General features: G+C 42.2%; 1 protein-coding gene across 1 annotated transcript; it reads left to right on the forward strand.

Annotated features, from left to right (window-relative positions):
* Positions 1-272: 272 nt before the first annotated feature.
* On the forward strand, positions 273-11,301 carry LOC118078226 (vomeronasal type-2 receptor 26-like). Its single transcript, XM_060281298.1, has 6 exons — positions 273-535; positions 1,922-2,099; positions 3,289-4,149; positions 7,078-7,305; positions 9,222-9,348; positions 10,400-11,301. The coding sequence occupies exons 1-6, from the start codon at positions 273-275 to the stop codon at positions 11,299-11,301; spliced, it is 2,559 nt and encodes an 852-aa protein (XP_060137281.1).
* Positions 11,302-14,592: the final 3,291 nt, after the last annotated feature.

The raw sequence follows: 14,592 nt of genomic DNA on the forward strand, positions 1-14,592 counted from the left end.
AAACATTTTTCTTTTGCCATGTTATAGAGAGTAATTACAGGGAATTATATTTTCTGTAATTATCAAATTAATCACAATCACTACTTCTCTGTATCTCTAGAGGGTTCCAGTTCCAACATGGAAAACTATGAGCTAAGACTGGAAGATTAATATGCACTGTGATATTCAAGCTTAGGCAGACAGACACTAAGTGCTCTGTCAGTCTGATCAATGAATCTTTACACTCAGGAGATCTGGCTTCTAGTGACTTGTTATTGCTCAGGAACACTCAAATGGCAGTGTGCAAAGAGAAGAATTATTTCCCCTCAAATTCCTGCAAGCTGGTACTCTATGCAGTATTGAAATTAGTGCTATTTTCTCTAAATGAGGGCAACATTCCGATTGCTCAGTGTTCCAGCAGGCACCCTCTTCCTATTCTTCATGAATATTATCAGTCCGGAGACATCACTGTTGCTGGCATTATTTCTCAAATCTATATAACTTCAAGTGTAGCCTTCAATATACCACCCTCTTCTGCGTTCCTTGAGGACATTCTGTAAGGAATTGTTTTTGTGTGAGCATGTGTACTTGTGAGTTTAAAACCATAGGATCTTTCTGTAATAAATATATATCTGCATTTGCCATATGATAAGGGTGATGATCATTATGATAATTACCAGAACCCCTTTCCTTCATTCTTGATTCTTATGAAGGGTGGGGGTGGAATTTAGGCAGGGTCTGTTCATCTTAGTTTAAGAATACCTGATTATAATGAGATCTAAAACTAGCATTTCATCATCATTAAATGAGCATGAGGCAGGGAAAAAACCCCATAACACCCACATCCAGTTTCTTAAGGCTTTCTTGTGATTTGCCGTGATAATATTTGTATTTCTAGATTTCACACTTATCTTTTATCATTGCAAAGCAGTTAATCACTCAAACCTGGAGGTGATTGCATGATCAGCTTTGAACAATGGAAGAAAGACTGGATAATCTGACACTTTCTACTCATTTCAAAAATCTGATATTAGTAGTAGTGGCATCAAATATAATAGCAGCAGTACTGTTAACAAGTGCTTACATTTTGCAAAGAGAAGCACAAAATAGGGCAATATGGCAAGTTCGGTTGTGTGATAAATCTGGGGAACTTCTAGTCACCAACATAATATCTCAGTGGCTTATTTGCCTTCTAATGATAATGATAATGATAATGATAATGATAATGATAATCATTGTAGTGTCCCTTACACCTATGAAATATTCCAAAGGATCAGGCACAGATTCTTCCATCAGAGGAATCTTCCCTGGATACAACCTAAGTTTATTTTGAGGTTCAACCTGTAATAAAACACATTCCCCTTTCTGAGTTTTCTGGAAGCTGATAGTGAGGGATAGTTCTAATTATCAGAATTAATAAATAGAAATGCCATGGGCTGGCTATTCAGGAAGGCCAAATGTGCAGGTTTGTGTTTCAATATATTCACGTACCTCCTATACTATGGACAAATAATAGAGTTTGATGCTGATAATGCCAAGGTAGAAGGTTTGATCCCTTTACAGGACAGCTGCATATTCCTGCATTGCAGGGGGTTGGGCTAAATGAGCGGTTTTCAGACAAGGGTCTCCATTTGTTTTTGGGCTACAACACCCACCATCCCTAGCTAGCAGGACCAGTTTTCAGGGATGATGGGAATTGTAGTTCAGAATCAGATGGAGACTCAAGCACTGGGCTAAATGATCCTCAGGGTCCCTTCCAACTCTACAATTCTATGATTCTATGATTTGTGAAGATGCGCTGTTGTTTAATATGTAGTTCTCATTGCAGGCCAATGACACATCTCTACCAGCATATCCTGGCCGTGGCATTTGCTGTAAAAGAGATAAATGGAAATCCCCAAATCTTACCCAATGTCACTCTAGGATTTCACATTTATAATAGCCATTTCAGTGCAAGCTGGACCTATCAAGCCTCCATGGAACTTCTCTCTAGACAAGGACGACTCATCCCTAACTACAAGTGCGATGTGGTGGACACCCCAGTTGCAGTCATTGGAGGATCGAACTCTGAAGTAGGCCTTGACATGGCAACAATCCTCTGCATGTACAAGATGCCACAAGTAAGATGTAGACTTGGGTTTTTTACTCTTGGGTCATAAGCAAGCCAATTACAAATATAATCAGACTGAATGTGGGTACTTGAATGATTGACTGATTCACCATGTTTGAGATCTTTTAGGACCAGCAAGTACAGGTACAGTCAAACCTCAGTTGTCAAACATAATCCGTTCCGCAAGCCCGTTCAGCTTCGAAACGTTTGACAACCAAGGCGCAGCTTCCGATTGGTTGCAAGAGAAACTGGCAAAAGTCAGAGTACAGGCAAAAAGTAGGCAGTGGGAGATCTTTCTAAATTGGCTCCATAAATTGTTAAAGGACATGCAACTACTGAAGCATCCCCATGTAGAGAGAACATACGGAATCATTCCTCATTGAACATTATAATGAAGAATAATATGAACTGTGGAGACATTACATGGACTAAACATAACAGCTGTGGCAGGTGCAGGGAAGGCCACAAGAATGGACGCAGTAGACAGGTATTAGGTTGCACTGGGCCACAGCTTTATTGATTCCAGGACAGAACAGGTTTGGCTAAGGCATTGGGCGTGTATCCAGCATCAGGAAGTACACCTGCTATCTGATAGGAATCTGGTGGCATTGACCTTGTTTTGGGGAGTAGATTGCAACATGGATTGGGTGCCACAACCCCGCACAGGCTGCCATTGGAAGAGGTATATTGGCCCATTGGTCCCCCAGTGGACTCCCGGACTGAGTCACCACTCCCAGACCCCTCTAATGGGGTGGCACCAGGTGGCCAACCCTTCCCCTGGCCATGCCAGAAGATGGTGGCCTCTCTGAACCCACCATGGCTGTGCCATGTTGCCCTCACCCACCCAGAGCCCCAGACGTGAAATGCTAATGTGGAAGCCACTGTGAGCTGCCAGCTGTGTAATACGAGTTCTTTGTACATTAGTTGTATTTATTTTCCCCAATTTGAACTACAAAATGGTGATTTTTCTTGAGTCAAAATGAAAATACCCCTAAACTTTTTTTAAAGAAAAAAGCACTGTCTATATCTACATATCTGCAGATTCCAAATCAACATAAATAAATAGCAAATTGAATAGCCCCTGTCAATCGATACTCATTAACTGAAAGTTGAAATCTTGTTTTGAGTTTATTTGGTATTTGGATCTCAACATTTGGTATCTCCTTTCCCCATCTGTTTATAAAAATGATCGTCTTTAGCTCATCTATGGCTCTTCTCCTATTTTGAATCAAGACATGCAAGCAGTTTTCTTCCATAAAATATTTCCAGATGGGGTTCAACAATATGAGGGGATCGTCCAGCTACTGCTGCATTTCAATTGGATGTGGATTGGCGTGCTTTTTCTCTATGATGACACTGGAGACAGATTTGTACAAAACGTTCTTCCCATGTTTGCCGAGAAGGGCATCTGCTTTGATTTTATAGAAAGTTTTCCTAAAGTATCTTTTTCTGATGATTTCGAAGAACTGGTGGAGGAAGGTTCTAAAACAATCAGCATGATTGTGGGAAGCACCACCAATGTTGTAGTTGTGAATGGTGAAATTCATACAATTATGGTAATGAGAATGATGCCCAGACTTGCAGAAGCAAATGGTATAAAAATAGAAGGCAAGGCAAAAGTCTGGATTATGACAGCTCAGATGGACTTCACATCCTTTCCCATTCAAAGAGGTTGGGACATAACTTTCCTCCACGGTGCTCTGTCCTTTGCAGTCCATTCTAAGGATCTTCTAGGATTCCAGAAATTTATTCAGATGAGAAACCCGACCTTGGAAAAAGAAGATGGCTTCATCAGGCTTTTCTGGGAAGAGGCATTTAATTGTTATTTTACTGATCCTGCTTTGGAGGAGAAAGACAAACAGATCTGCACTGGGGAGGAGAATATCGAGAGCCTTCCTGGGTCTGTTTTTGAAATGACCATGACAGCCCACAGCTACAGCATCTACAATTCTGTATATGTTGTGGCACATGCTTTGCACACCATGCTTTCTGCCAAATTAAAATACAGAGGAATGGCAGGTACAGTAAGGTGGGAACTTCTGAATCAACAGCCATGGCAGGTAAAGTTCTATTCCAAATAATACAGAGGTTTGTTGCTAAATCTGGCTAGTTACAGAGTACCATGATATCATAATTCATATGAAGTCAGCCATTGAATTCCAGGAAAGTGAAGAAGCCCTAAATATTGTGCTAAAGGATTATTATTATTATTATTATTTATAAAAATTGCCAACACGTATCATGCTCAAGGCAATCCAAAGCAAATTACAACAAACAAATATCCAATAAACCCAACATAGATTAGTAATAATAATATATTTATACCCCACCTATCTGGCTGGGTTTCCCCAGCCACTCTGGGCGACTTCCAACAAAATATTAAAATACAATAGTCTGTTAAACATTAAAAGCTTCCCTAAACAGGGCTGCCTTCAGATGTCTTCTAAAACTCTGGTAGTTGTTTTTCTCTTTGACATCTGGTGAGAGGGCGTTCCACAGGGCAGGTGCCACTACCGAGAAGCCCTCTGCCTTGTTCTCTGCAACTTCCCTTCTCGCAGTGAGGGAACTGCCAGAAGGCCCCTGACACTGGACCTCGGTGTCCAGGCAGAACAATAGAGGTGGAGAAGGTCCTTCAGGTATACTGGACTGAGGCCGCTTAGGGCTTTAAAGGTCAGTACCAACACATTGAACTGTGCTCGGAAATGTACTGGGAGCCAATGTAGGTCTTTTAAGACCGGTGTTATGTGGTATCGGCGGCCACTCCCAGTCACCAGTCTAGCTGCCGCATGCTGGATTAGTTGTAGTTTCCGGGTCACCCTCAAAGGTAGCCCTACATAGAGCGCATTGCAGTAATCCAAGCGAGAGATAACTAGAGCATGCACCACTCTGGTGAGACAGTCCACAGGCAGGTAGGGTCTCAGCCTGCATACCAGATGGAGCTGGTAAACAGCTGCCCTAGAGACAGAATTGACCTACGCCTCCGTGGACAGCTGTGAGTCCAAAATGACTCCCAGGCTGCACACCTTTGTCCTTCAGGGGCACAGTTACCCCATTCAGGACCAGGGAGTCCTCCACACCTGCCTGCCTCCTCTCCCCCACAAACAGTACTTCTGTCTTGTCAGGATTCAGCCTCAATCTGTTAGCCGCCATCCATCCTCCAACCGCCTCCAGACACTCGCTTAAAACCAAAGGAAAAAGAAATACAATAAAAATATCTCACCCACTTTTAAAAGGCCCAATGTGTGGTTACAGAGGACAGTTTTCTGCCTGGCTCCTAAAGATATATAGTGATGGTGCCAGGTGAGCAAAACTGGGGAGAGCGTTCCTTAAACAGGGAATGCTGCAGAAAACTCCTGTTCTTGTGTTGCCACCCTCTGGACCTCGCATAGAGTGGGCACAAGAAGTAGGACCTCCCATAATGAGTGCAGGGTCTGGGTTGGTTCACATGTGAAGAGATGGTCCTTGAGGTATTGAGGTCCCTGAACCATTTACGGCTTTTTAGGAAACTAGTTGGCCCTGCCATGCGTTGCGGTGGCTCAGTTTGTTAAATGGAGCCTCAGAGTCCCACTTCAGACTCCCCTCACCTTCAGAGTCCCCCTGTTTTTGTGTGTGTTATGTTTACATAGGCACATCCCTGTGTCTCCCCCCACCCTGTTCTGATCCATTACCTATCCCTGCCCCCATTCGGATCCCCCCCCCCAGGCAGGCCCCTACCTCCACTTGGCCTAGTCTGAAAAGTGGCCTAGTCTGTTGCAGCCTATTCAGTCTGCTGGGCAATGTTGGGCCTTGTTGCTGCAAAAGGCCTGTTTTCAGTTGGTTGCTGTGGAATTTTGTGATGTCATCTGGTGGCGCGGCTTTGGAGGCAGCAGGGTGCGATATGTCTTTCTTTTGGATGCTGTTGGAGTCTTCAGACCTTCTGCTGGTGATGTATAATTTGGGCGCCACTTTTTGTGTTTAATCATTATTTTAGGTGTGAAAGGTGTGCTTTAGGGGGGGAATCACGCCAGATCCCTCCCTGATGGGCATGGAACATTGTGGCCAAATTTGTTGGAATTCAGTTCACCGGTTATGGAGGAAGGGTGCTACATCTGTGCACACAGTGGGAACATTTATATATATATATAGACTAATACAATGGTTCTCGAACTTAATCCATTCCAGGAGTCCGTTCGACTCCCGAAACTGTTCAAAAACCAAGGTGCGGCTCCTGCTTGGCTGCAGGAGCTTCCTGCTCTTAAGCCATTGAATAATAATAAGGATAATAATAATTAATTTATACCTCACCCATCTGGCTGGGTTTCCCCAGCCACTCTGGGTGACTTCCAACCAAATATTAAAAACAATACAGCATCAAACATTAAAAACTTCCCTAAACAGGGCCGTCTTCCGTTGTCTTTTAAAAGTAAAATAGTTGCTTATTGCCTTGACATCTGCTGGGAGGGCATTCCACAGGGTGGGTGCCACTACCGAGAAGGCCCTCTGTCTGGTTCCCTGTAACCTCACTTCTCGCAATGAGGGAACCGCCAGAAGGCCCTTGGCGCTGGATATCAGTGTTCGGGATGAACGATGGGGGTGGAGACGCTCCTTCAGGTATATAGGACCGAGGCCATTTAGGGTGGATGTTCGGCTTCCGAAAAACCTTTGCAAACCGGAACACTTAGTTCTGGTCATATCAAGAGAGTAAAAAGCTTAGGACCCATCTACCTGAGAGAATGTCCTGTTTGACCTTTGAGGTTCATTTTGTAAACAAAAACAAATGAACATTCAAGTACATCATATTGCTTAAAAGAATCAACACTATCACCCTTTTTATAGGCCCATAAGTCAATTCCCCCTCTTTCAGCAACTTCAATTATCTAAGTAGGGCTAGAGAGAGAGAGAGAGAGCTTTTAAAGATACCACAAACCATTATATCAATCATGAAATATAATCACAGTGTCATTGTGTTAGGGCACATATTCATGAATTCTCTTCCACCTCCAATATAGCTCCACCACTTTCTGAGAAACGTATTGTTTAATAATAGTGCTGGGGGAAAAGTTTCATTTGACCAAAATGGACAATTAGTATCTGGATTTGATATTATCAACTGGATCACATTCCCAAATGAGTCATTTCTTAGAGTCAAAGTTGGAAGGCTGGATTCCCAGGCTCCTCTGGGCAAGGGGTTAACCCTTCATGATGATGCCATCATGTGGCCAGACAGATTTAACCAGGTAAGTTCCATTTCAGAAAGTCTGCTGATATTTTTTCCAGTTACAGGTAGGTAGCCGTGTTGGTCTGAGTCGAAGCAAAATAAAAAAATTCCTTCAGTAGCACCTTAAAGACCAACTAAGTTTATATTTTGGTATGAGCTTTCGTGTGCATGCACACTTCTTCAGATACAGATACATGCACACGAAAGCTCATACCAAAAATATAAACTTAGTTGGTCTTTAAGGTGCTACTGAAGGGATATTTTTTCCAGTGGGCCATAACAATTTCACTGTAATATATTAAAGGATCCGTTCTCAGATCAAACTAGATGTAACACTAAGAGATTGCATAAAGGGCAATGAATAATGTAAAATTTTGAATTATGGTGCTGGAGGAGACTCTTGAGAGTCCCGTGGACTGCAAGAAGATCAAACCTATCCATTCTGAAGGAAATCAGCTCTGAGTGCTCACTGGAACAGATCCTGAAGCTGAGGCTCCAATACTTTGGCCTCCTCATGAGAAGAGAATACTCCCTGGAAAAGACCCTGATGTTGGGAAAGATTGAGGACACAAGGAGAAGGGGACGACAGAGGACAAGATGGTTGGACAATGTTCTCAAAGCTATGAACATAAGTCTGACAAAACTGCAGGAGGCAGTGGAAGACAGGAGTGCCTTGTGTGCTCTGGTCCATGGGGTCACAAAGAGTCGGACACGACTAAACGACTAAACAACAACAAATATTAAAGCATCCATTCTCAGATGAAACTAGATGTAACACGAAGAGATTGCATAAAGGGCAATGAATAATGCAAAAATCCATTAATGGTTTCTCTATATATAATATGTTGAAGTTACAGGTAGGTAGCCGTGTTGGTCTGAGTCGAAGCAAAATAAAAAAATTCCTTCAGTAGCGTCTTTAATATGTTGAACTCGATGCTTTTGTTCTTGAAAAAAAATGGTTCTAGTACTGTGTACCCTTGAATACCCCCAGGAAAAAAGCATTAGCTGAATGTTTTCTACTTCACTAAGACTCTTGACTTCTAAAAGTTGATGTTGTTGCACCGATTGGCAGAGTAAATTACACAATTTTGCCAAAATTGAGCAATTAACAAACAGTCTTAGAGACAATTCAAAAGTAATTAAAAAAAATGGGATAGGTACAAGAAATATGTTCAAAAGTATAGCAAAAATGTAGTATCCATGATAGCGTTTGAGTGATCTTAAAAGGAAATTAGGGGTTGAATAATAATTGTTAGGATGTAAAAGGAAGTAAGAATGTACTAGATTATTTGCTTAAGAAGTTTGTACTAAGGTATTTACATTCAAGTGTAAAGAATAAGTATATACTCGAGGAATTAACAGGAAGTCCAAAGCTTTTATTTTTATCTTTATTACATATACATATACAATTTTTTATTTTGCTTTTTTAAATTTTATTTATTTATCGGCTCTTTTTTTAAAAAAAATTAAATTATTTATTCATTCATTTTTCTTTATTTAGGGGAGGAAAATGCAGGAAAAAGAAAAAGAGGAAAGATAAATTAATACAGAAAGGAAATACTTGTAACAATTACCAGATAAATAGTAGAATGTAATCTGTAGGATGTCTACTTTGTATAATGTATATATTCTTTGTATGTTTTATATGCTATATATATTTTATAGTTATTAAAAATACGCAATAAAAAGGATTAAAATAAAAATAGAAATAAAAGTTGATGTTGTTGAAACATTTACCAATATGGTTTTTCATGAAACCAAAGGTGTAGGAGTAATGGTAGAGGCACAGATTCCAGTACTGGAGTTTGTTGCAAATAAAGAGCTCTCACATTGCTATCCGGCAAGCTACCTATGGCTTAAATGTAGATTTCCTATCATGGGGTTGTTATGTGAGCTGCAGATTACCAACTCTTCTTTTCTTTCATTTATGGACAGGTAGAGCCCCTTTCCGAGTGTAATGAGAAGTGCCTTTCAGGTTATAGTAGAACCAAGAAAGAAGGGCAGCCATCTTGCTGCTATGATTGCCTCCCATGTCCAGAACAGAAGATCTCAAACCAGACAGGTAGGAAATTTATTTTATGCTATGTAACATATCATTTACTATTTCCTAGGTGCACACCAGAACTTAATTTCCATAATGTGTGGAGGCGGATTATATACTGTCTGATATTACTATTGAGAAGTATGTCATTTACTTTTAAAGCCAAAGTTTGTTGGGTGGGCCAGATAGCAATTGTTGTTGTTTAGTCATTTAGTCGTGTGCAACTCTTCATGACCCCATGGACCAGAGCATGCCAGGCACTCCTGTCTTGCACTGCCTCCCGCAGTTTGGTCAAACTCATGTTTGTAGCTTCGGGAACACTGTCCAACCATCTCGTCCTCTGTCGTCCCCTTCTCCTTGTGCCCTCCATCTTTCCCAACATCAGGGTCTTTTCCAGAGAGTCTTCTCTTCTCATGAGGTGGCCAAAATATTGGAGCCTCAGCTTCACGATCTGTCCTTCCAGTGAACACTCAGGGCTGATTTCCTTCAGAATGGATAGGTTTGATCTTCTTGCAGTCCATGGGACTCTCAAGAGTCTCCTCCAGCACCATAATTCAAAAGCATCAATTCTTCAGCAATCAGCCTTCTTTATGGTCTAGCTATCACTTCCATACATCACTACTGGGAAAACCATAGCTTTAACTATACAGACCTTTGTCGGCAAGGTGGTGTATCTGCTTTTTAAGATGCTGTCTAGGTTTGTCATTGCTTTTCTCCCATGAAGCAGGCGTCTTTTAATTTCGTGACTGCTGTCACCATCAGCAGTGATCATGGAACCCAAGAAAGTAAAATCTCTCACTGCCTCCATTTCTTCCCCTTCTATTTGCCAGGAGGTGATGGGACCAGTGGCCATGATCTTAGTTTTTTTGATGTTGAGCTCCAGACCATATTTTGCACTCTCCTCTTTCACCCTCATTAAAAGGTTCTTTAATTCCTCCTCAATTTCTGCCATCAAGATTATGTCATCAGCATATCTGAGGTTGTTGATATTTCTTCCGGCAATCTTAATTCCGGTTTGGGATTCATCCAGTCCAGCACTTACTTGTATAGAAAACAATATTTTCTTTTTCAGACATGGATGACTGTTTTGAATGCCCTGGAGACCAGTACCCAAACAATTACCAGAATGGATGCCTTCCGAAACAAATAACCTTCTTGTCTTATGAAGAACCTCTGGGGAGCAGTTTGGCTACTCTTGACCTCACTTTTTCTTTCATCACAGCTTTGGTGCTTCAAATCTTCATTAAGTACAGGGATACTCCCATCGTCAAGGCCAACAACCGGAACCTCACCTACGCTCTCCTCATCTCCCTCTTGCTTGCTTTCTTTTCTGCTTTGTTGTTCATTGGGCAGCCTGAACAGCTAATGTGCCTCCTTCAACAAACTGCTTTCTCCATGATTTTCTCAGTGGCAGTTTCTTGCATATTGGCCAAAACCACCATTGTGGTTCTAGCATTCATGGCCAGCAAGCCAGGGTCTAGGATGAGGAAATGGGTAGGCAATAGACTATCTAGCTGCATTGTCTTTTGCTGCTCCCTTATTCAGGCTGGTATTTGTATGATCTGGCTGATAACTTCTCCCCCATTCCCAGATTTTGACATGCACTCAGTGACTGAAGAAATTGTACTAAAATGTAACGAAGCTTCAACTATAATGTTTTACTGTGCCCTGGGATTCATGGGTTTCCTGGCCATTGTCAGCTTCACTGTGGCTTTTCTAGCTAGGAAGTTACCCGACAGTTTTAATGAAGCCAAGTTCATCACCTTCAGCATGTTGGTCTTTTGCAGTGTTTGGTTGTCCTTTGTTCCAACCTACCTGAGTACCAAGGGGAAATATATGGTGGCAGTGGAGGTCTTCTCCATCTTGTCCTCTAGTTTTGGATTACTGGGTTGTATCTTTTTCCCTAAATGTTTTGTTATTTTGCTGAGGCCAGAGTTGAACAGCAAAGGGAAACTGATAAGAAGACAGAATTAAAGAATCAACATGTTTCTGTCATGCTGAGTGTATGTACTGTTATTATTCCCAGTAAAGAATAATATATAACAGTGATATGGAATATCAGTTTGGGGACCAACACAATCCTCCAGGATTCTTTACCTGCCTTGTGGAACTCTGCCCAGACTATTCCTGCATCCTGCCTCACACCACTCTGTGACCTTGCATGACACTCCCTGACTTCTTTTGCTAGGTTGCAGTGTGTCCTTGAGGTCTAATAATGCTTCTCAGTTTTCTAGATAGAGGAAAGAAAGGGTTGTGTGAGCATGTGTACAAACCACACTTCTGTAGAAAAATAAAATTTAGATTTGCAGTTCTTCCCACATTTTTTGGGGGGGGGAATTAATTTATTTTTATCATAAAAAATTTACATTCAAACAGTTTGTATAATCATTTTGTGAGATTCTCTGAATCTCGTGACTCTCTCCCCCCTCCCCAATCCCCTACATGGGTCCTTAAAACAGAATTTAAAACTACATATCAGTACATTCTCCACAATTTTCATTTTTTCCAAATTATCCATAATCTTCATTACTTTACAAATGTTTCTTAGAGTCTAGTTAGGGTTTAAATTTGCTTACAGTGATCTCCTAGGCAAGCCCTAAATAGTTCTTCCCACTTTTGCCCTTGGCCCTGTCCACAACTGCCGTTTGGCTCCCAGGAGGTTGTCCGAAGGTTATGTGGCCTATCCCTGCTTTACAACTTTAAAACGACGATGACAACAACAACAACAACAACAACAACAACTGTATTTGATGAAATCCTGGCATAATTTGTAAGATTGGCTGCAGTGGTTTTACTGTTTGAGGGGACGGGGGGGGGGGGTTGGTTGCTGTTTTAGGAGGTTTTCCTATTCTGTTCAAATGAAAATATATTTTCCCTCATAAAAGGTAAAGGTACCCCTGACCGTTAGGTCCAGTCACGGACAACTCTGGGGTTTCGGGCTCATCTCACTTTACTGGCCGAGGGAGTCGATGTTTGTTCACAGACAGCTTCATGAAACTGCCTTGGTCGCTCTGGTCGATAATCTCCGGTGGGCTAGGGACAAAGGTGAGAGCTGTTTCCTAGTTCTGCTGGAGCTTTTGACACCATCGACCATAACATCCTTCTGGACCGTCTAGAGGGCTTGGGAGCTGGGGGCACTGTCATACAGTGGTTCCGCTCCTTCCTCCTGGGCTGTGTTAAGAAAGTGATGGTGGGGATGAGTGTTCAGACCCCTGGGCTCTCACTTGTGGGGTGCCTCAGGGTTCTGTCCTCTCCCCCATGCTTTTCAGCATCTACATGCAGCCACTGGGAGAGATCATCAGGGGGTTTGGGCTGGGTGTTCATCAGTATGCGGATGATACCCAGCTCTACCTCTCTTTCAAATTAGAACCAGTGAAGGCGGTGAAGGTCCTGTGTGAGTGTCTGGAGGTGGTTGGAGGATGGATGGCAGCTAACAGATTGAGGTTGAATCTTGACAAGACAGAAGTACTGTTTGTGGGGGACAGGAGGCGGGCAGGTGTGGAGGACTCCCTGGTCCTGAATGTGCCCCTGAAGGACCAGGTGCGCAGCCTGGGAGTCATTTTGAACTCACACAGCTGTCCATGGAGGTGCAGGTCAATTCTGTGTCCTGGGCAGCTGTTTACCAGCTCCATCTGGTATGCAGGCTGGGACCCTACCTGCCTGCGGACTGTCTTGCCAGAGTGGTGCATGCTCTAGTTTTCTCTCACTTGGACTACTGCAATGCTCTCTATGTGGGGCTACCTTTGAAGGTGACCCAGAAACTACAACTAATCCAGAATGTGGCAGCTAGACTGGTGACTGGAAGCGGCTGCCGAGACCACATAACACTGGTCTTGAAAGACCTACATTGGCTCCCAGTACACTTCCGAGCACAATTCAAAGTGTTGGTGCTGAGCTTTAAAGCCCTAAACGGCCTCGGTCCAGTATACCTGAAGGAGTGTCTCCACCCCCCGTTGTTTTGTCCGGACACTGAGGTCCAGTGCCGAGGGCCTTCTGGAGATTCCCTCGCTGCAAGAAGCCAAGTTACAGGCAGAGGGCCTTCTCGGTAGTGGCACCCGCCCTGTGGAATGCCCTCCCACCAGATGTCAAAGAGAAAAATAACTACCAGACTTTTAGAAGACATCCCTTTTTAGGGAGGCTTTTAATATTTTATAGATTATTGTATTTCAATATTCTGGGGAAACCCAGCCAGATAGGCGAGGTATAAATAATATATTATATTATATTATATTATATTATATTATATTATATTATATTATATTATATTATATTATATTATATTATATTATATGGCCAGCATGACTAAGCTGCTTCTGGCAAACCAGAGCAGCGCACGGAAATGCTGTTTACCTACGCACCGGAGCGGTACCTATTTATCTACTTGCACTTTGACGTGCTTTCGAACTGCTAGGTGGGCAGGAGCTGGGACTGAACAATGGGAGCTCACCCTGTTGTGGGGATTTGAACTGCCGATCTTCTGATCGGCAAGGCCTAGGCTCTGTGGTTTAGACCACAGCGCCACCCATGTCCCTATTTTCCCTCATATTGACTACCAAAGATCCTTTAAAGAACCTGCAGAGTTAATTGGCAAAACAGCTGGCTAAAGGTAAGCCTGTGTAAATTAAGCTGGTTTATATTCATACAAGATCTAAAACCCATTTATTAACATTGCTATTGCTCTGGCTATCCCTGGGGGAGGGAAAACAAGCCTTTGAAATAAAATTGGAATAGATTACCCTTGTTGGTTCCTTCAAACTCTACGATTCTATGATTTTAAGTTTTGCACAGTGTTCCCAGGTCACCAAACCAAGCTGAGCAGGCTAACCCTTTATCCAGTCCCACAAATAACAACAAATAGAGAAAACCAAGAATGCCCTTGTATAACAGATACATTTAATTTCATAGAATAGAGAGGGGATGGGGAATCTTTTACAGCTCAGGGCCTGATGAAAAACCACCTGATCTTCAATAGGTGATTTTTTTTTAATGTGGCAGTTTTGAGAAACTGGCCCCACTTTGGAATGTGTTCAAAACTTTAACCAGCCATTTTTAATAGCTTCTGACACATTTTATTTAAGGCTTGTTATCTGGAACCTGACACACACATGTTCATGCCTATGCATGTGCAATACTCTGTAGCTCATTGTAATTTTCTTGCTCTTTCACTAAGAATTACCAAGACAAGTTTAGCTCAGGTGGGATAAACATCTTTTCTTTTTCATCTGCAATGTTGTCAAGAACAAAGAACTAATAGTAGGTGGTGAT

This window comes from Zootoca vivipara, chromosome 13 (assembly GCF_963506605.1).
Source record: "Zootoca vivipara chromosome 13, rZooViv1.1, whole genome shotgun sequence".
NCBI classification, from domain to species: Eukaryota; Metazoa; Chordata; class Lepidosauria; order Squamata; family Lacertidae; genus Zootoca; species Zootoca vivipara.